This window comes from Leucopleurus acutus (assembly GCF_964270905.1).
Source record: "Leucopleurus acutus genome assembly, chromosome: 6".
NCBI classification, from domain to species: Eukaryota; Metazoa; Chordata; class Mammalia; order Artiodactyla; family Delphinidae; genus Leucopleurus; species Leucopleurus acutus.
This window is the reverse complement of record NC_139149.1, coordinates 63,344,341-63,367,811: the sequence shown is the minus strand read 5'-3', so window position 1 is coordinate 63,367,811 and position 23,471 is coordinate 63,344,341. Positions and strand designations below refer to the sequence as shown.

The 23,471-nt window shown below is 33.0% G+C and overlaps 1 protein-coding gene across 1 annotated transcript in view; it reads right to left on the bottom strand.

Annotated features, from left to right (window-relative positions):
* AGPS (alkylglycerone phosphate synthase) overlaps positions 1 to 23,471 on the bottom strand; it is a 137,417-nt gene that overhangs the window by 65,261 nt on the left and 48,685 nt on the right. The window contains exons 6-10 of the mRNA XM_082841178.1: positions 20,831 to 20,902; positions 19,253 to 19,332; positions 17,980 to 18,060; positions 8,780 to 8,905; positions 6,166 to 6,274 (exon numbers count right to left, since the gene is read on the bottom strand). Of these exons, the coding sequence (XP_082697304.1) occupies positions 6,166 to 6,274; positions 8,780 to 8,905; positions 17,980 to 18,060; positions 19,253 to 19,332; positions 20,831 to 20,902 (468 nt within the window). The remainder of the gene's footprint in view (positions 1 to 6,165; positions 6,275 to 8,779; positions 8,906 to 17,979; positions 18,061 to 19,252; positions 19,333 to 20,830; positions 20,903 to 23,471) is intronic.

Here is a 23,471-nt window from a genome sequence, read left to right as displayed (position 1 = left end):
AGCAACTAAGCCCGCGCGCCCCAAGTACTGAGCCTGTGCTTTAGAGCCCACAAGCCACAACTACTGAGCCCATGTGCCACAACTACTGAAGCCTGTGTGCCTAGAGCCCATGCTCTACCACAAGAGAAGCCACCGCAAGGAGAAGCCCGCGCACCACAACGAAGAGTAGCCCCCACTCACCGTAACTAGAGAAAGCCCACGCGCAGCAAGGAAGAACCAATGCAGCCAAAAATAAATAAGTAAAGTTTGAAAAAAATTTTTTAAAAAAAGAATCTTTAAAAAAAATAAAATAAAAAATAAATAAAATTAAACTCCAAGTTCCTGACTTTTTGTGAAATATTTCTTTACATCTCAGAAATAAAGCCATTTGAAAATATTTCTATAAATTACTGCATATAATATAACCTAAATATAATCCAAAGAAAAAATCAGAAACCATTTAAATGCCAATCAATGAGGGTCTGCTTAAATAGAACAGAGTACATACCAATGGAATATCAGGTAGCTGCCAAAAAGAATGAAGTGGTTCTAAATGTGATGATTTGAAGTGAGCATTATAAAATTAAGTATAAATCAAAGAGTAGTAAACTCCCATTTCTGTTTTTAAAAACACATACATATACGCTTATAAATAGCAAAAGTGTTTACTCTGGGCAAGGGAGATGCCTAAAAGACAGGGATAGAAGGCAGATTTTTCCCTATACATCTTTTGTACCTTTTGAATTTTGTACATGTATGTACATATTTTAACTTTGTACATGTAATTACTTACTCAAAAAGTTTATTTAAAAATATATATGTATAAAACATTGGCAAACTTTCCTTAAAATTCTAATTCTACACCCAAATTCTAAGGTACTAGTAAGAAGTGACCACGCCTTAAATTTCTGTACACCCATATTGCCTCATACGTATAGCATGCATTCTAAAGTGGTAAAACCCACCATAACACTATAAGTAAGGTTAAAAAATAAAAATTAGTAAAATGAGGCTTTGCATTGTTGCAAGGTTAATGAAATGACCAAGGCTAGTCTGTGCAAGTATCCAGCTATGAGTTCTGCAGCAGGGGTTAGGGGTTGGGGGGGTTCCCCACTGTAAAAGAAAACTCCATCCAAGTCCCAAATGCAGTCTGGCACTAGGCAGTTCTTCCATCCAGACTTATATTCAAATTAATCCAATCATAAATGTTTACATCTAAATTCACGTCATTGAAAGGCTCACTTCTGTTGGGCTTTATTATATTTATTGATTCTTTTGCTCTGAGAATTTTATGTCAGTGGAGTGATATAAAACTACTTAGATTACTTATCACTTGATTATATGCACATTATACCAATATTTTATATCCACTTTATATAACTGTTTGTAAAAAACTCCATGGCAATGTGACATCATAGAGGCTCATATGTCATTCACTTTGTTTCAATAAAAATATGTTACTGTAAATTTTAGAATTTTCTGTTTTATAATTTCAAATATAGTGCTCTTACGAAAACTGAAAGCTTCAACTACTAGCTAATACAAAATGCAAGTATTTGCTTGACGTAAATAAAATCTTTCATAATTTGAAAATATACGTTCAGGTGACCTCAGGACTGAGAAGAAAGGTAATCATTTGATTCTGAATCTTCTCTCTCCCTCTACCCTCCTCCCCCCAAACATGAAAATCAACAAGGAAAACAAATAAAACCACACAGGACATACACTTTAGTATTAAAAGGAGACAAGAAAACACTATGACTTTCTAATTACCCAGAAGTAGAGATAAAAAGAAAAAACTCCAGCAGACCTTCTACAGTCTTCCAGCTGCTACAAGCTTATAAGGGCAGAAAGTGAGTAAGGGGGGGGGCGTTTAGAAGACTCCCTAAGAAAGAGTAGAGAGTAGCAGAGGACTTAAAGTAAGCAGAGACAAAATCAACCCCAGAAAGCAAAAGTGCAACAATAAACTCCAAATACTGTATAAGACTTGGTAATCCATAACCCTGGCTATGAGGAGGGGTTTGAAAATGGAAGTAACCAGAAATGACACCCTTGGAGAAGTAAGGGAAGTATCTTCAAAGAAGCATCAAATTAGAGGAGTGTGGTACTCCTTGGAGACAAGGCAGTGGAGGGAAAGAATAAAATTAGGAGGAAAATTAAAGATCTGATAGAAATGAAAGAGAAACAGGACATGTCATGGCTTCTCCCACCAAAAACACCACCATCTATAAAGCAAATAGCACAAAAGAGGGTAGAAGTGACAGAACAGAACACTCTCAAACTAGGAACCCTTTCCAAGTAATAACAGGAACAGAAAAAAGCAGACCAAATCCATACAAAACTACTGCAAAACATCAGAAAATGGAAATAATAGCTTTTCTGCTGATGAAAAGTATCCCCCACAAAACCAACCATGATCCTGAAGAAAACTGTAAACACAGCATTTCAAACTCAATTAAACACTGTCAAACAAGCATTTGGGGATACGAAAAAATAAATAGCTGAATTAGAAACATAAACACTAAAAACATAAATGGACAAAAAACAAGATAAAATGAAATAAACGATGACCAAACTCAGGGAAGAAATAGAACAACAAAACGTAAAAAAAAAAGAAGGCTGGGTTACAAGGTATCCAAAGGAGAAGAGAGAATAGATTCAAATGAAAACTTAATACAGGGCATTGAAGAAAAGCCAGAAAATAACCAAGAGAATTAAAATAAAATACAGAAGTTGAGAAAAAAAGAGAAATCATGGATGAAATGGAAAATAAGCAAAGAAAGTCAGACAAATGTATAACTCGTGTCCCTGAAGAAGAAAAATCAAAACAGCAGGGGGAACGGAATCCAAAACCCTAATATTTAACTCTACAATCCAAAGAAAAACTTTACAGAAATAAAAGAAGACCAGCATATACACAGAGAAAGGGTCCACTGACCAGAGCAAAATGACCCACAACAATCAACTCTCAGTTGTAAAAGTAAACTTTAATGATAAAGAAAAAAAATCCTCACTGCCTCCAGGCAAAAAGTCAAGAGAATTGGCATTAGATTTCTTTAAAACAACATATAAAACCAAAGCAACGGTGGAATAGTATTTTCAAAAAACAAGGGAAAAAAGTGTGACCCATGAATATGAAAGCCACTCAAGCTGTCCTGCAGGTATCAAGGTCATAGAAAAGTAGTTTAGAACATTCCAGAACTCATGGGATATACGAATATGCCTTTCCTGAGGAATCTACTAAAGGATGAGCTTTAACCAAAAGATGAAGTAAAACTACACAGAAGGACTGATAGTAAGCTTTTCATCTATTTCATTTTAGAGCAAAGGCTAAAACAAGGGTGGGTAACGAGTTAAAAAAAAAAACATACTTTTAGCCATTTTTCAAATAAAAGAGCAAATCATTATAAGTTACTAGTAAATTCCACATATAGGAAAAGAATATAAAACATTTCAAATGCTTTATTTATTACAGTTTTCATTAATTCATCATGATACTATAACATCTAAAACGGGAGGAACCTGCTTGTCAAAATAATCATTATGAAAAATTCATAACACAAAACAAGATAAAAGCATTAAACTTAACTTGGCTAACCACATGTGGAACTTAGCAGGATGGGGGAAAATAGGTTTTTTTATAATGGTGATGCTTTCAAGGTTGTCGTCAAATGATTTAACTATAGCAAAAGAAAGTATTTTCTAAAGCTCAAGGAAAAGTTTATGATTCATATTTAAGGCAGGAGGTTATTATTTAGATAGTTCAAAACAGCAGAGAAAATACATATTATAAAAGAATATGATTTCACATCAATTTACTCTCTCAGTCATGCTGTCTCCTGGACTATATTAAGATTACTCTATATCCACATACATACAGAAATGGGGATTAGGGGCCATAAATATACTTATAAAGATCACTGATGCCAAAATAATAAACAGCCACAACAGTTTAACATTTGTTGAGTACTTACTACGCGCTTATAAACTGTTTAGCATAATTTCGTTTGACCCTCTCAAAAAGCTTTTGAATATAGATACTTTTATTATCCCCATTTTACAGCTGAGGACATAGGGCATAGAGAACTACCTAATTTACACAGTCACAGAAATATAAGTGGTAAAACCAGGATTGAAATCCAGATCTGAAAGATTTCAAGGTTCATGCTCTTAAATCAGTATGGCATTTTGCATGGATATTTATAATAAAATCTCATTTAAATATAGTAACTTACCCTTGTACATGTTTCTAATAAACTGTATTTCTTTGCTTACTTTATTATAACAATGAGTTTGCCTTCCTTAAATTCGTACAAAAATTTACTATTGAAGGAGGTAGTCCAGTCTTTTGGATAAAGTTCAAACTATTATAAAAGGGATAAAAGACCAAATTCTCTCTCCAGCCATCCTGTAACACATACTACTCCACACCCTGACCTGCTGTCAACTCCACTCTACAATTAAATCTTAAGTTCCAGTCACACTGAAAAACTGGCACCTTCACGAGGCAGACACAGCTCTTTCTCACTTTTAAGCCTGTTCACATGCAGTTAGTTCTCTGTGTAGGGCAACTCCCTCCCCACCTTATTCTCTCAACTCTGCCTAGAATTATTTTCTCATTATCATCCTTGAAGGACCTCTTTAGGCACAATCCCTCTGCGGAAGTCTTCCCAAGCACCCATCAACATGACTTTTGTCTGTATTTCTCCTTCATTTACTTCTATCATAGAATTTATCTTATTCAATTTTAATGGTCAATTATTACCTGTGTCCTTGGGTGTGCCACCACAGTACCTAGCAACCAGAATTTTTTAAACGCTAATTGATGGGAGAAAAAAAATGTTTGATGTAGCTACTTGAAAAGATAATTTACAGAGTTGACTCCAACTATGTATATACCAATAGTAAAATTAATAATTATCAGTTTTAATACCTATTTGTTATTCAATTTGACATTTGACTGGAAAAAGTTATATTCTTTCAGTTAACTCTTGGATGATGCATTAATACAAGAAGTTCCAAAATAATATTTTTTAGAGAACTATATTATTTTAAAGGAATTTAATATTTTATTTTTCTCATTAAAAGTGTAGTTCTGTTTTTCCACAGAAGAGTACACTGATCAAAAAAGGAATAAGAGAGTAAATTGGTGAAACACCTTGACAGAGGTTTGTCACTAATTATCATGAAAAATATCTAAGCTATACCACTGGTCATCAATTTAAGAGTTGACCTCCAGTACATCACTAAGACACATAATTGATTTTTTCCTTGATGTTACCATCAAAAGTTAGAATTTATGCCCTAACATCCTAGTTTATCATAAATGCACTTTTATCCATGAATATAGCTAGATGTTTTGAAAATCTTTTGACAGATTGCACCACCTTCTGACTTAGTAGTGAGTTCCTCTGGTAACTTGGAAACACTTTCATTTCTCTGAATTTAAGGGATAACTATCCCTCTCTACCATGCTAAGAATTGAAAAATATGCCCGCCTTCACCTTATCCATAAAATTCACAGTGCCTACATAATAGTTAGTTTGCAAACTGGAAGGAAGGTTAGTGTTTTTTTCCCCCTCATAGGTACAGAAATTAAATGTTTTGCATAAGATGAAGAACTACATTCTAATCTACCCAGCATTAAGTAACCAAGCAAAGGAGATGACTCAAGTAGTGAAAAAATAAAAGACCAATGTAAGTTTTCAAAGATATGTGAATCAACAGAATTTTAAATTCCACTTCTTCAAAAACCAACTAGCAAATAACAAAAGATATAATTATAGAAAGACAAGGCAATAAGATAATACTTTATCAGTCCTTTCCTCCTGATAATTCAGAGATTAGAAAATACCATACCAATAAATGTAAAAGCAAACCATTTTAAACCCTAACAGCTACTCTTCCTGAAATTGATTAAAAACTCTAAAAGAAAAACAAAATAACACCAAAAGGACTAAGCTGGCTCTAAAAATATAAAAAAGCAAAATTCAAGAGAAAGTTTAATAAGATGTTCTTATAATAAAAACTTTATGAAGTACTAAATTAAAGTCATAAAACTTAAAAAAAATTAAATATATAAAACATGTCTTTCTTTCAAAAATCTGATATCACAATATCACAGATTTTCACAAAACTGAATCACTAACCTGTATTTTTTCATAATAAGTTTGCAGTTATATTTACCTTCAGATCCCATGATGAAGTGATGGATATCAGGGCCTGTTGACATTCGAGGTCCTTGACAGCTTTTTTCTATTATACCTCTAGGTGTTACCATTTTTATATGAACCACCTGTTTAATACAATGCATGATGTAAATTCTAGATATCTGTCAGTGAATGTTGTGTGTGTGGATACACACACCCATATATATTTATATAAAACACTATTTTTAAAATATTGGTTTAAGTGATAAATGGTGATTCCCTTCAGAATTCTAATATCTTTTAGTAGTTCTTAGACTAAAAATAAATTGTATGTAACTTTAAAACAGGGAAAAATTATTCTAAGATTGTTATTGGCCTAGGTATATTCATCATCTTAAAAACTGAAAAACACATTTCTTTAAACCAAAGCTAGTCTAGGGCTGTCCATGTGGTAAAGAACTAAAGGATGGAAAAAATATGCAATGATCACATTTTAATAGGTTCATTCTTTTATTTATTTAACAATATTTATGAAGCACTATTATTCATGTTAGGCACTATTCTAGATGCTTAGAATTCTAAGAAAAAAATTATTCTTGCCTTATCCCCACCTTCAACTTATCTACTTTGCCCACTCAGTAGAAAAGAGTGAAAAGAACGAAGTATTAATTTTCATCACATCAAAATTGGGATGAATAGAGAGATGTGGTGACTGAGTTAAAAAGAAGAAGAAAGATATCTGTGAGATATGTCTCACACATGTGAGAAATTAAGTACATTGTAGGGAGAGGGTCAATCAAAAAAATTCCTCAGATCCGACTCAGAAATCGTTAGGTAAAAACCCAACGTATTTTCAGAATAATTTTTTGAAAGATAAATAAAAATAGTCTATTGTTGAAGGAAATGAGCAGAGGACATAAATAAAGAATTCGCAAAATAAAAAGATAAAAATTGCTAATGAGGACATTTTAAAAGATTATATTCACTAATAAATAAATATAAAATTTTAGGAAAAAAATATAAATAAAAGGTCCAGTAAAATAAAGATTCTCATAGTGCTAGTAAGAATGTCAACTGGCACAAAATTTTTATAGAGCAATTTGGCTGTAAGGGTCCAAGGACCTAAAAACATGCTTGACCCAACAATCCAAGCTAGGAACTTACCCAAAGAAAATGATCAAAGAAGTATGCTAAAAAATTACTACAGAAGATATTTTTCCCTTTATCTATTTCTATAATTTTGAAATAAAAATAATTTAAATATTCTTTAATAGGGAATTACTAAATCACAAATTATCAATAAAAGAGAATTATATGCATTTTTTAAAAATAATGGTGCAAACGTATGCTCATTGACATGTTAATAGATTGATAACAGTTTAAAGAGCAGATTAAACACAGTATGATGCTTTTTTATATTAAAGACTAGATATAAACATGCAAATAAGTACATTAAAATGTATACTTATAATCTGTGGCCCTTAAATAACCCCCAAAAGGATTAAAATAAATTACATGCTTTAGCAGTACTAAATGTGGTAGTCTATCAAATATGCTTAACTCTGATAAAGCTTTTAATAATCCAATAGTAAAAGGATCAAATTCTCTTTTCTGAAACTGAATCTATGTTATCTTAATTGCAAAAAGAAAAATGTGATTTCTAAAATATCTTCAATTAAAAAAAGATAATGCAAACATTTAAAAAGTGTTCATAATATAGACACTTAAAGTCTTAAATTGTTGGGTGTTAACTATAAAAAAACAATATATTTCATCAACAATTTGATATTTCTATCAATGAAGACATTGATGAAAATGTTGAAACGCTAGATTTGAAAAACAAACCTAAATAGCTCTAGGAATAATGTTAGGAATACCACTTTAATAGTCTTATAAATTATTCTTTTAAATTATTATCAAAATATTGATGATAAAGGGAACTAACATGTATGAAGTACCTATTACATACCAGTGATTCCGCTAAGAGTTTTCATTTTATGTCCTTTATTCCTTATAATAATTCTATGCAACAAATAACATTATTCTATTTTATATAGTAGGAAATTGAAGTTTAGAAAGGTAAACCAATTTGCACAAGGTCACACAACTGGAAAAGCTACATATGGAACAAATGATACCTAATTCCTAGCCAGGATGCCTAACTAACTCTCAAGAGCAATGACACCAGATCAGCTAAAACAAAATGATGTGTACATAAAACATTACATTAACTAGAACATTTTTAATTGGGCTCTTTAATTCTATACAGAAAATTTTTTTCAGAAAAATAAATATAAAATCTCATAAGGCAAAACAGTAGTAATGACAAGATCACCTAAGTAAATAGACTAAAATAGTGGTAGAGTTGAAGACCAAGGCTCCAAGGCTTGCAAACTAATATTTAGATACATTTATAAGTCAGATACTGAGACATCTACAAAACTTAAATATCAGTTACTCAAAAAGAAGCACTCTTAAATAATGACCACAGTTGTACCTTTTAACTGTTTGTATTACACATAGTCAACGTTACTATAATCAAAAAGGGTATACTTTTGTGGGGGACTCTCCAACTCAATTTTTAATGGCTTAACAACTTTATAATAATCTCCATAGACTAATTATTATATAATAAATAGAAAAAAATTTACCAAGTCCTCAATATTGCCATAGATATTCTTCTTCATGCCTGATGCCCGAGTAGATACCCATCCTCCCACAGTGCTGAATTCCAGGGAATCTGGTTCATGACCTGTACAATAACCACTTTCTTTAAGCTGAAAAACAAAAATGTAATATTTTACCAGTGAAAATGGCCCCGTTTAACACAGCACTCAACACATTAACTCTTTCCACATTAAAATTTCCATGTCATTGCCATTTGGACTCATTAAAACCTATATAGAAAAAGAAATACTTTTATCATACTAGTCTAAAAATATTTTTAAGCTTTTGCCTAGTGGAAAAATATGGGCCAAAAGACAGTTGCATTTTCCACAGGTTCACCAGCCAATCTTACTCCTTACATTCTTTTATTTTAAAGCCAACTACCCTCCCTCCTTTTTTTTTTCCACAAAGAGACAATTTAATTACTTATGGAGATCAGATTATGCTTAAATAATTGTCAACTTCATCTAAACACTTTCAATAAATAAAGCACTTAAATCTCTTATGCTCCCTACCCTAATATAATCTGCAGCAGGCCTGCAGAAAATCTGAGCAAATTGCCTGTACTTAATTCTCTCAAGGAGTCATGTGCTTTAATGTACAGCCATCTGGCTAGGTTTCCTGCATGTAATACCATCACGTATTTGTGACACAGATCATGCATTCCTGTACATTAAATAGTCACTTGTTTCTCATTTTTCTACATTAGCGTGGCTTTGCCATCTGCACAGCACCTGAGGTTGGATGGATGCCCTTTACGGCAACACCACCAAAGCCATTCCACTAAAAACATTTTAAAGACTCAGCCATCTCATGTCAAATGGTACAGACACTACCACCTGCATACCCACTGTCTATTGCACTCAAGCCCATCAATCTGTGTTGACCATTTTGATAGTCATCCAATTAAGCAACTGTTTCTGTTTTTCAAGTAAGCCACGCAGAGATGTAGAATATGTCAGCTATGTTTATATCTGTGTATTTAAGTATGGTATGAAAGCTGTAATCTAGAACCTGAGAACCTATAGGTTGAATACAATTTGTTAGCTTTTGCACACAAGCAACGCAAATTATTGTTTAATTTTGTTGCTAGGAAAACAAGATTTTAAGACATCAATTATTACATAATAGAATCTTTTCACTACACATTCAATACATTTATTTAATTTTAAGAGGTTAATAACCACTCACAAATAAGTAGCTTAAATACAGAACTGAAAGCTAAAAAGAAGATTATCAGACCATGATATTTCTTCCTTAATTCCCAAACAATCTATATTCATATTATTTACTCTCAAAAGACTACTACCTTTTGATTTTTCTGAAAGTAATACACACACACACACACACACACAAAGAACTCTTAAAACTCAACAATAAGAAAAAACCCAATTAAAAACTGGACCAAAGACCTTAACAGATACCTCACTGAAAATAGCAAATAATCATATGAAAAGATGTTCCACATCATATGTCATCAGGGAAACACAAATTAAAATAACAATGAGATATTACTACACATCTATATGAATGGCCCAAATCCAGAACACTGACAACACCAAATGCTACAGAGGATGTGGAGCAACAGACACTCGCAGTGCTGGTGGGAATGCAAAATGGTAATTTGAAAGACTATCTGGCAATTTCTTACAAAACTAAACATACTCTTACCATACAATTCAGTAATCATACTCCTTGTATTTACTCAAAGGAGCTGAAAACTTATGTCCACATAAAAACCTGCACATAAATGTTTAAAGCAGCTTTATTCATAACTGCCAAAACTCGGAAGCAACCAAGATTTCCTTCAGTTGTTGAATGGATAAATAAACTGTGGTACATCCAGACAATGGAATATTATCCAGTGCTGAAAAGAAATAAGCTATCAAGCCATGAAAAGACATGGAGGAAACTTAAACGCATATTACTAAATGAAAGAAGCCAATCTGAAAAGGCCACATATTCTATGATCCCAACTATATGACATTCTGGAAAAGACAAAACTATGGAAACAATAAAAAGATCAGTGGTTGCCAGGGGTCAGGGGGCTGAGAAAATGAACAGGGAGAGCACAAAGAATGTAGAGCAGTGAAAATACTCTGATAATATAATGAAGGCTACTCAGTGATTATTTATACATCTGTCCAAACCCACAGAATATACACCACCACAATTGAACCCTAAAATAAACTATAGACTTTTTGTAATTATGATGTGCCAATGTAGGTTCACCCTTGGCAAAAGAAATCTCAATGTCATTATATCACTTTATGTGTAATCTAAAAAAGTTGAACTCATAGAAGCATAGATTTGTGGTCACCAGGGGATGAGGGGGTGGGGGAAATGGGGAGATAGTGGTCAAGGGGTACAAACTTCCAGTGATGTTGATAATGGGGGAGGCTATGCATGCGTGGGGGCAGGGGCATGTGGAAAATCTCTGTACCTCCCTCTCAATTTTGTTTTAAACCTAACATTGCTCTAAAAAATAAAGTGTTAAAAAAATATGAAACAAAGATATTTTCAGACAAACAAAAGCAAAAAAAATTCATCAGCACCAGACTCACGCTAAAGATATTTAAAACAAGTCCTTCAAGCAGAAGGAAAATATCATCAGATTGAATTAAAAGGCACCACAAAGGGTAACTAGATGGGTAAATATAAAAGATGTTTTCTTACTGTTTAAATATCTTTAAAAGATAACTTACTATTTCAACAAAAATTATAACAATATACTATAGGTTTTACAATATATGCAAAAGTAGAATGTATGACAACAGCACAAAGGAGAGACAAGGGGAAAGGGAAGTATAATATTTTATGGTTCTTATGCTAAACTCTAAGTGTTATATACATTATCACCTTAAAGCAGACTATTTTAAGTTAAAGATATACACTATAAAACCTGAAACTCTTAAAAGAACAAAACAAAAACTTATAGCTAATGAAGAAAGAAAAAGATAAAATGGTATCATTAAAAAAAAATTCAATCCAAAAAAAGGCAGTAAAAGTGGAAAAGGAGAAAACACAGATAGGAAAGATAGAAAACAAATTGCAAGATGACAGACTTAAACTGAACCATATCAATAAATCACACTGAAGGTAAAAGGTCTAACCATCCCAATTAAAAGGTAGAAACTTTCATGTTAGATAAAAAGGAAAGACCCAATTGTATGCTGTCTATAAGAAAAACACTTTAAATGTAAAAATATAAATTAGTAAAAAATTTAAAAATGGAAAAGGGAAAAAGATATACCATGCTAACAACAGTCAAAATAAAACTGGAATGGCTGTTTTAACATCCGATGAAGTAGATTTCAGAGCAAAAAATACTATCAGGAAGAAGGAAAGTCATTTCACAGTAACAAAATTGTTCATTAGTCAAGAAGCAATAACAATCCTCAGTATTTATTCCCGCCAAAACAGAGCTTTAAATATATGAAGTGAAAACTGATAGAACTGCAAGAAAAAATAGATCTATAATAGTTGGAGACTGTAATTCCCTTCTGTCAATAACTGATAGAACAAGTAGACAAATTTTTTTTAAATACAGAAGACGTGAACAACACTATAAATCAATTTGACCTAACAGACATGTATAGACCACTCGAACCAACAGCAGCAGAGGACAAATTCTTTTCAAGTGTACATGGAACATTTACAAGACAGACCATACTGTAGGCCATAAAACAAACATCAATTAATTTGATAGGATTTAAGTCATATAAAGAATGTTTTCTGAACACAATGGAATTAACATAGAAATCAGTAACAGAACGATGTTTAGAAAAATCCCCCAATAAGTGGAAATGAAATAACAACTTGTAAGTACCTATAGGTCAAAGAAAGAATCAAAAGGGAAGTAGAAAATATTTTGAAATTAATGAAATTGAGCAGACATATCAAAATTTGTAGGATACCATAAAAGCAGTAGTTGCAGGAAATTTATAGTACTGAAAACCTATATTAAAAAAGAAGAAAGGCCTCAAATAAATCCCTCATCTTCCACCTTAAGACACAAAAAAAGCATTTGACAAAATCCAAAATCCACTCCTAATAAAAACACTCTACAAACTAAGGTAGAAGGAACTTCCTCAACTTGATTAAGGGCATCTACAAAAAAACTCCCTATACATTAAGTATTAACATCATACCTAATGGTGAAGAACTGAATGCATCTCTCTTAAATCACGAACAAGATAAGGGTGCCTATTTTCACTTCTTTTCAACAGTGCATTAGAGGTTCTAGTCAGTGCAATCAGGTAAGAAAAAGAAATAAAGGCATACTGATTGGAAAGGAAGAAGTAAAATTGTCTTTATTCACAAAGGACATGATCATAAATGTAGTAAATCTAATGAGAGCTAAAACTTTTAAAACTAATTAGTGAATTTAGTAAGATTGCTAGATTTAAGAGCTATACACAAAAATCCATTTTATTTCTATATACTAATGAAGAATACTCAGAAACTGAAAACTTTTTTAAATACCATTTATAAAAATATATAATACTTAAGGACAAATCTACTAAAAATATGAAATATTTGTACACTAAAAACCATGACACAGCTGAGAGAAATTAACAGACCTTAAAAAAACTAAAGTTATACCATGTTCATGGGTCAGAAGATTCAATATTAAGATGTCAGTTCTCCCCAAATTGATGTATAGAGTTGATGCAATCCCAATCAAAACCCCAACAGGCTACTTTTTTTTTAATAGAAATTGACAAGGTGATTATAAATAGAAATACAAAGAACCCAGAATCACCAAAACAACTTTGAAAAAGATTTATGATAAAGCCACAAGAATCCTAATAGTGTGGTACTGGCATAAAGATATACAATAGATCAATGGAACAAAATAAGAGTCCAGACTAGATGCACATTATTATATATTACATATTATATAAAAATGACAACAGACAAGTTTTATGATGGTGCAAAGTCAACTCCGTGAAGAAAGGATAGTCTTTTCAACAAATGGTGCTGGAACAACTGATTATCCATATGCAAAAAAAATGAACTTCAACCTATCCCTCACGCCATACATGAACATTAACTCAAAATCTTCAAAACTCATCAGACTTGAAAAGAAACTAAAAACTATGAAACTTAAATGGGAGAAAATCTTTGTAACCTCAGGTGAAGCAAAAGTTTGTAGATATGACAGTAGAAGCATGATATATAAAGTAAAAAATTAAGTACTTCATCAAAATTAAAAACCATCTACTCTTCAAAAGACTCTGTTAAGAGAATGAAAAGACAAGCCACAGACTGGGAGAAAATATTTGCGAAGTATATATCTGGAAAAGAACTTATGTCCAGAATATGTTAAAAAAAATTCTCAAAACCCAATAAAAAGAAAACAATCCAATTTAAAAATTGGGCAAACACTTGAAGAGACACTTCACCAAAGAAAATATATGGATGGCAAATAGTGCTTGAAAAGATCTCCAACATCATTAGTTATTAGAGAAATGCAAATTAAAACCACAGTAAGATACCATAACAAACCTACTAGAACAACTAAACTTTAAAAGACTAACAATAACAAATATTGGCGAGGATGTAGATAAACTCATACAGTGCTAGCGCGAATATCAAATGATGCAATCACTCTGGGAAAACGTTTGGTGGTTTTTCAAAAAGGTAAATATATATCTACCAAATGATTTAGCCATTTCATTTCTAGATACTTACCCAAGAGAAAGGAAGGTATATGTCCAAACAAAGACTTACACATGAATGTTCAAAGCAGCTTTATTTGTAATAGCCCAAAACTGGAAATAATCCAAGCATTCAACAAATGAATGGATAAACAAACAGTGGTATATCTATACAACTGAATACTACTGAGCAACAAAAAGGAATAAAATAATGATACATGCAACAATATGCATGAATCTCAAAATAATTATGCCTAGTGAAAGAAGCCAACCCTCGCCCCACCCTTGTAAAAAAAGAGTATGTGATTTCATTTTAATAAAACTGTAGGACATTCAAACAAATCTACAGTGACAGAAAACATATCAGTGATTGCCAGGGACATGGAAAAGATGGGATGGAGAGAATTATAAAGAGGCCAGGAGGAAACTTTTGGGATTGGTGCATGTGTTCTATATCTTGATTGTGGTGATGGTTTCATGGTTGTATTCATATACCAAACCTTATCAAGTTGTGCATTTTAAATGACTGCAGTTTACAGTATTGTATGACAATTATATCTCAATGAAACTATTATAAACAAAAGCAGGGACTTCCCTGGTGGTCCAGTGGTTAAGAATCCGCCTTCCAATGCAGGGAACACGGATTTGATCCCTGGTGGGGGAACTAAGATCCCACATGCTGCGGGTCAACTAAACCCCTGCACTGCAACTACTGAGCCCATGCGCTGCAACTACTGAGCCCATGTACCACAACTAGAGAGCCTGCACACCACAATTACTGAGCCCATGCACTCTGAAGCCCATGTGCCACAACTAGAGAGCTTGCATGCCGCAACTACTGAGTCCACGCGCTCTAGAGCCTGAGCGTCACAACTGCAGAGAAGCCCATGCACTGTAACAAACAGCCCGCATGCCGCAACTAAGACCCAGTGCAATCACATAAATAAATATTTTTAAAAATAAAAAGACCCTTTAGAAATACTAAAAAGAAAAAAAAAGACTCAGGATTTTGGCTCAAGCTGCCCAAAGAACTGAATTTCCACCAAATGGGAATGAGAAGGCTGCAGAATAAGTAAATTGTGGAGGGAAAATTGAAATTCAATTTTTTTAAATGTTAAGTTTGAAATGTGTATTAGATATACAAGTGGAGACGTCAACTAGGCAAGTGAATATGCAAGTTTAGAGTTCAAGAAAGAAGTCTGAGGTGATACAAATTTAGGAGTCTTTGGCATATAGAAGAAATATTTAAAGTCAGCTGTGTCTGAATGAAGCAGATAGTACTCAATAAAAATTAGTGGAATTAATAAAAGTTCTAAGTACTTTACATTATTAACTTATTTCATCCTAACAAAGACTTTATGAAGTAGGTATTATCTCCATTTTATAAAGAAACTGAGGCACTGATAAATGCATCCCTAGTGGGGGGAAAACATAAGTCACATATCCCCAGACTATTAACTAATGAAATTAAGTAGCCAAAGATTTAATAAACCTAGAAACAAATTCCCAAAATCCAAAGTTAACATTTAATGACCTCCCTTAAATTTCATACATATTAAAAAATGTAATCTACAAGTTAAAAAGATGAAAATTTGTGCTACCCAACTAATATATTTGTGTCATTTTAAAACTTCTAGAATGAAAAAGCAGGAAGTTTTAAGTTGGTTACCTCAGCTGAAGAAGAAACTGAAGAATACAGAAGCATAATGAGGAAGAACTTGAACTGGGATCAACACAGCTATAGAAACTATATTAGAGTCTACTAGAGGCAAAAAGAAATGTTCTATGTTGGCATTTAGGGAAATAAACTAGTAGGTAAAATATCAGAAGTTCCTAGTCTAGGAAAATGTCATTTAAATTTCAAGGAAATATGTTCCTTGAATTTTAATTCTAACCTTTAAAAAAAAAAAAAAAACTTGGAAAGGTTAAAATACTACATCAAATGCTATAATAAAGGATATAAAATTATAGACATGAAAGGCCATCCTTTGTTATAAAAAAAAAAAATCACTGTGTTGATAATGCCTCTCAGCATAACAGAAGACTAATACAGGCCTTTTTACAGGTTTTTTTTCATTAAGTACTATTATTCAACCCACAAAGTTCATTAATAATTAACAAACCTAATTACCTTGAATTATATAAAACCTTGACTTACTGAAGATCTTTAATGTCTCAATGAATATGTTCAATTTTATTCTAGTTCTCTGTATCTTAGCACATTAAATAAAAAATAAAAGTTTAATAATGTTTTTCAAAACCTTTCATCCAGAATTGGTCACCAGCATACCAACTTCATTCAACTCTTTACCATGAAATATGGAAAAAGATAATAAAAAAAAGATCAACAAGCATGTCACATTTCTCTCTGTGTTGTTAAAAGGTGGGATGAAGAAGGGAAAAAAAAGGTAGGAAAGAGGGGTCTCTGTAACCCAAATTGAACAAAATAGTCAGTTCATCACCAGCGAACTGGACTTTCTAACTTTTGTTTACAAAAGCTGAGTTACAGTCATCTTGACCATATTTGAAAGGGCTGAAGAAACCAATACATTTTAATAATTACCGCTTAAAATCCATGAAGAGAACCTCAAGTTTCCTAAAATTCGTTAGGATCCCAAAAAAGTGCTATAAGGACTCCAGGAGTTCCACTTATTCATGAGATGAGCAGTTTTCAATAGAATTATGCTTTGAAAATTTCAATGAATAGCAAATACCAACATCTACCCAAATTGATCAAATTTATCATTAATTTCTGAGAATTCTGTGTCCAACTTGTTCTGTTTCGCTCCATTCTTACGACCTTGTTTCAAGTCACTATCAGTTCTTGTCCAAATTATTGCAGCAGCCACTTAATCCACCTTTACGTGCCCATCCATCCTCCACAGAGTAGCTCACGAAAACTAAGTACAAAGGTAAAGTTCAAACATTTGGGGCTTTATGATCTGACCTCTTCATGTTTTCCTGGCTTCACCCTTTACCACTACTATACGTACACTCACCCAAAATACAAACACCAAGAATATGTGTTCTCCCATATACACAGACTAGATCTCAGCCATATTCAACTATCTGCAGATCCTCCAAAGCAACAGCTGCCTGTACATCTTCTGCACATGCTGCTTCCCTTACTGGATTGTTCTCCCCAACCCCATTTCCTTTTCACTCTCACTCATCCTAATTTAATCCTCATTTTAAATGCCGAGTCCTCTGTGATACCATCTTTGTTCAACTCCTTCTCTTCAAACCCCATTTGATGAGCCTAAACACCCCACATTTAGCCAGGCTTCACCTAGAAATTCTCACTGAGTCATATGTCTATTTACCTAACTTTCTGTCATAATATAACGTAAGCTTTCATAGGGTAGGGGATGGGTGTCTTACTCACTACTGTGTTCATAGCATCTAGCTCAATATCTGACCCACATCAGAAACCGAACAAGCTTGTTCAGTGAATATATTGTGAAAGGTACTTTATTCATAGAGGGGATACACAGCAGTTTTGAAAATTTTAAATAACATACCTGTCTTTCCAACTCTTGTCCTGTTATGCCAGCCTCTACATGAGCTGTCAGATTGCTCTCATCAACCCAGAGGATTCGATTCTGTTGCAAAAGAAGAAAGAAGTCTCATCTCCAGGAACAGACATTTTCTCAGGAAATATAACCTCCTAACTGAAAGCAGCAAGTGACAAGACAGAAATTAAGCAAGTAGGGTTACCCCCACTAGAAAGCTCCACTTGTTCTTGACTATACAACATGACAGACATAGTAACACAGGCAGTATATTGCACAGGAGTTGGTTTAAAACACAGACATTCAGAAAGTGAGGAAGAGGGTTTCAGATAAAATGAGACTAAAAGAAACCACCAAAAGCTAATGCAGGCCTTGTCTGAATCCCCATTTGAACAATGAAATGAATTATAGAATAGAGACAATTTTGAGACAACTGGAAAATGAATGTGGACTGGATATTAAATGATATAAGGAATTACTTTTAATTTTGCCAGAAGTGATAATAATATAGTGAGAAAATGTGCTTTTTAAAAGAAATACACAGAAATATTTGGTGTAAAGTAGCATACTATCAGGATTTGCTTTAAAAATAGTAGAGGAAAAAAGATAAAGCCAATGTATGTAAATAATTATTTTATCTAGAGACTAGAAATACTATTCTCTCTACTTTGATGCTTGAAAAACTTCAATAAAATAATAATAAATATTAAATTTTTAATTATAATAAAAGATTATATAAACAGGAATATTGTTGACTATACAAAGATTAAGTTCATACCCAAACAAAAACTTTAATATAGCACAATGGCCAACTCTTGGACCATAATGAACCAAAATTTCACAAAATAATCCTAAAGTTTATTAGCACCTTCATTAATTTTAAGTTAATTTAAAAATTAATTAGCTCTCCTATTCTTCCAAAAGCAAAAGTGCAATAGCATTAGTAAAAATTTGGGGAACAACTAAGTTTTGATGATTCAAATTAACATTAACAAATATTATTTGTTTTTTAACAATACATCAGGTCATCTATTGTATCACTATTCCAATCCATGCTTCTCAAATTGTCAATTTCACATGTCAATTTGGTAGAATCCATCAAGATATATGACTTAGAGTAAGAGTGAACTTAGCTTTTAGAGGTCTGAAGACAAAGGTAAAATATAATGATGAAAAAATTTTAAACAAAATGGACAATATACCTTTTTAAAAATAACTAAGACTGAGCCATAAAGACAACTTTTAAACACTATCTTCAAATACATCTTAAATTATCATATACCATTTGTGAAGTGTCCAAAGAAATTATTGTTCTTGTCTCATCTGCAGGACACATGAGGCCATATGAAACACTTGTTCCTCCTGCCAAAATAGGAAACAACAACTATGCTTAAATATTTTACTTTTAGCTACATTTCTAGGGTAAATCCCTAAGACAAAGTATACAGATAGGTCCTCTAGGAAATAAAACCTATTTCTACTTTGCAAAATGTAATTTGCAAATGCTAACACACTATAAGCAAACTCACCTTAATTTTATGGTGCATGCCAAAATGAAGAAATATTATGGAGCTGAAAGTAATGGGATATGGCTCCATCCCCCGGGCACACTCAAGTGAAGCCCCTAGCATTTTGTGGAACTCCAAAAACATGATTAGAAAAGTTCTAAGCTAATGATTACTGTGGAGAGATAGCGTAAAAGAAAAAATACGCATCCTATACAACTAGAGACACCATTATCTCCTTTCTGCCATATTTATGAGATTCACTTATCATTTAAAATATTATCTTATACTCCCATGCAAAAAGGCTTTAATAAATTAGAATATAAAGTTAAAACTGCCCAGATTATATGATATTCAAAACAAATTTATATGTTCTTTGGTGAAAAAGTGATTTTTAATATAGAATAATTAATATATAGAAAAATTTAAACAATGTACTCCTACTTAACATTTGTTGTCAAAGGAAAAATGCTTTCTTGATAACAATACGGAACAATACGGTGTTCTCAGTTCTTAACCAGATCTGTACCATCATATAGCAGAATAAAGTTTGAATTGGTACTTTCATATCTTTTGGACAGAATATAAGTGGAAGTCACCTTGATGCAAGTACAGGGGGTATTGATCTACACGGTGAAACAATGTTAAGAACATGTCTGTGATTAGTAACCACTATTTCTTGTCAAAATCATTTGAAATCAGAAAAATATTTCATTAAAAGTGGCAGTGTAATGCCTTTTTTGCATGAATTCAACGATAAGTATCAGCTGAAGAAGGTATCTGGAACTTCTGATTTGCAGAGGTCCCATTTCCATTCCATCAATGCCAATTCAGTCAGTGAAGGCAATTTCCTTTGGCTTGTGTAAGCTGTTAAAATGATGTGGTTGGTGAATGATCAAGAGAGATTAAATTTATCTTAAAATGTAAAATAATGTTAGTTTTCAGTATTAAAAGATATTACTGATTTGGTTATCACTATCCTAGTTGCATATCCCTTCTTCTCAAAGATTTATGTTGGGTATAGTTAGCCTTTGAAAAATAATATTCTCTCTATTAAGATAAAGGTTAGAAAGTAATTACTAAAGCAGGAACATTTTCTTATTTAGGCAGTAAGTCACAGCTTCAATTAGGATCCACATGGGAAAGAAGCCATGAACTAAGGGTAAATCATGTCTCAAACAGTTTAGGTAGATCTACTCAGAACAGAAATAGACCAGCATAACCAATAAACACCATAAACCAATTTTTCAAGATAACCATTTCATAATTATAAGAATGTTTTCAGTGGGATGGCACAAATATTTAAAATAGAACAAATTTACATCACATTAAAATTCAAAACACACAATACCTACCACCAATTGGTATGATACAAAGGTTATATTTGCACGCTAGATTCACAATCTTAACTACATCATCATGACACGCTGTTGAAAAAAGGGAAAATAAATTAATCACAAGGACATGAACAAAATCTGGGTAACCCTGCAAAACAAGGGTCTATAGAGTTCTTTAGTGTCTAAACTTTATCTTCATTTATTCACTCACTAACACATTAAATCACTATATTTTTAAAAAAACTGTTTTTTATCTTTTTTAACTTTTCATTTTTAAATAATTTTACACTTACAAAAAAGTTGCAAAAATGGTACAAAGATTTCCTTCACCCAGTAGCTGCAAATACTAACATCTTATATAACTATAAAAACTATAAAAACCAAGCAATTGACACTGATACAATACTATTAACTAATCAAGAGACCTTATTCAAAATTTGACAGCTGTTCCACTAATGTCCTCTTTTCTGGACCAGGATCACACACTGCATTTTAGTTGTCACATCTCCTTAGTCTTCTTTACTCTGAAATAGTTCCTCAGTCTACTTTGACCTTGACACTTTTGAAGAGCACTGGTCAGTTATTTCATATAATGTCCCTCAATTTGGGTTTGCTTATTTCCTTAGGATTAAATTCAGTTTATACATTTTGGCAGGAATTCCACAGAAGTGATGCTGTGCCTTTCTCAGTGCATTGTATCTGGAGGCGCATGATGTAGATAAGTCTCATTGCTGGTAATGTTAACTCTCATCATTTAGTAATACAGTACAGTAGTCCCTCAGTATCCACAGGGGATAGGTTCCAGGACCCCTACAGACACCAAAATCTGGGAAGCTCAGGTCCCTTAAAGAAAATGACATACATACAGAGTGAAGTAAGTCAGAAAGAGAAAAACAAATACCGTATGCTAACACATATATATGGAATCTAAGGGAAAAAAAATGGTCATGAAGAACCTAGGGGCAAGATGGGAATAAAGACACAGACCTACTAGAGAATGGACTTGAGGATATGAGGAGGGGGAAGGGTAAGCTGTGACAAAGTGAGAGAGTGGCATGGACATATATACACTACCAAATGTAAAACAGATAGCTAGTGGGAAGCAGCTGCATAGCACAGGGAGATCAGCTCGGTGCTTTGTGTCCACCTAGAGGGGTGGGATAGGGAGGGTGGGAGGGAGAGAGACGCAAGAGGGAAGAGATATGGGAACATATGTATAACTGATTCACTTTGTTATAAAGCAGAAATTAACATACCATTGTAAGCAATTATACTCCAATAAAGATGTTAAAAAAAAAAAGAAAATGACATAGTATTTGCACATAACCTACAGCACATCCTTCTGTATACTTTAAATCATCTCTAGATTACTTATAATACCTAATACAATGTAAATGCTATGCAAATAGTTGTAAATACAATGTAAATGCTATATAGTTACTGGCATGTTGCCTTTATGTAATTTTTTTTCCAAATACTTTTGAACAGCATTGGTTGAACCTACAGATGCAGAACCCTTGGATCAGAAGGGCCAACTGTTAGGTTTCTCCATATAAAAACACTATAGGGCTTCCCTGGTGGCGCAGTGGTTAAGAATCCACCTGCCAGTGCAGGGGACAGGGGTTTGAGCCCTGGTCCGGGAATATCCCACATGCCGCAGAGCAACTGAGCCTGCCTGCCACAACTACTGAGCCTGCGCTCTAGAAACCACAAGCCACAACTACTGAGCCCGCGTGCCACGACTGCTGAAGCCCGCGCGCCTAGAGCCCATGCTCTGCAACAAGAGAAGCCACGACAATGAGAAGTCCGTGCACCACAACAAAGAGTAGCCCCCACGTGCCGCAACTAGATGAAGCCTGCGCACAGCAACAAAGACCCAAAACGGCCAAAAATAAAAACAAGTAAATAAATAAATTTATTTTAAAAAACTATAATTAATAAATATCTCATGAGGAAATACTTTGATTACATAAATGTTTCATACTTTTGCCCACTAATTTTTGCATCCATTGATGATTCTTTATTGTTCTTTAAACAAAACTTTAAACATTATACATGATATACTGCATACAAACTCCTTTCTACTGTACACACCAAAGGGTACTTCTCAGTGTAAAAGTAAAGTAAGTATTAAAAATCTGAAGGCAGAAAAAAAAAAAAAAAATCTGAAGGCAGAAGATTTTAAACACCAAGAGGTGCTACGACTCAATATGACTAGCAAAAGGGAATTAAGGAGGGGAACAACATGGCAAAGAGAGTGTTTTAGAAAGATCAATCTCCTGATAAATTATGGGATGGCATGGAGGAAAAAGAGATTTGAAGCAAGGAAACCATGCAAAAATTGAGTATCACTTGCTTAGGACCTGAAAGGGAAATAAGGATACAAATGAAAATATATAAATTAATATCCATTTATGAAAGTAAAAATACTGTTCTATAAAAGTTATGATTATCATTTCCCAGGTTTTCTTAAAGCTAGGAATATATGTCATTTGCATCATTCCAAATTTAATAAAAATCCATTTTTAGGCTTTCAGATTAAGCCTATAAAGCTTACTATCTGTGGTAAAAATTTTCAATAAATGGAATACTAGTTCATTAATAATAAAATACCCAAAGATGTCTGTTAAAAACCTTTAACAAGGCAAAACTATTTCAA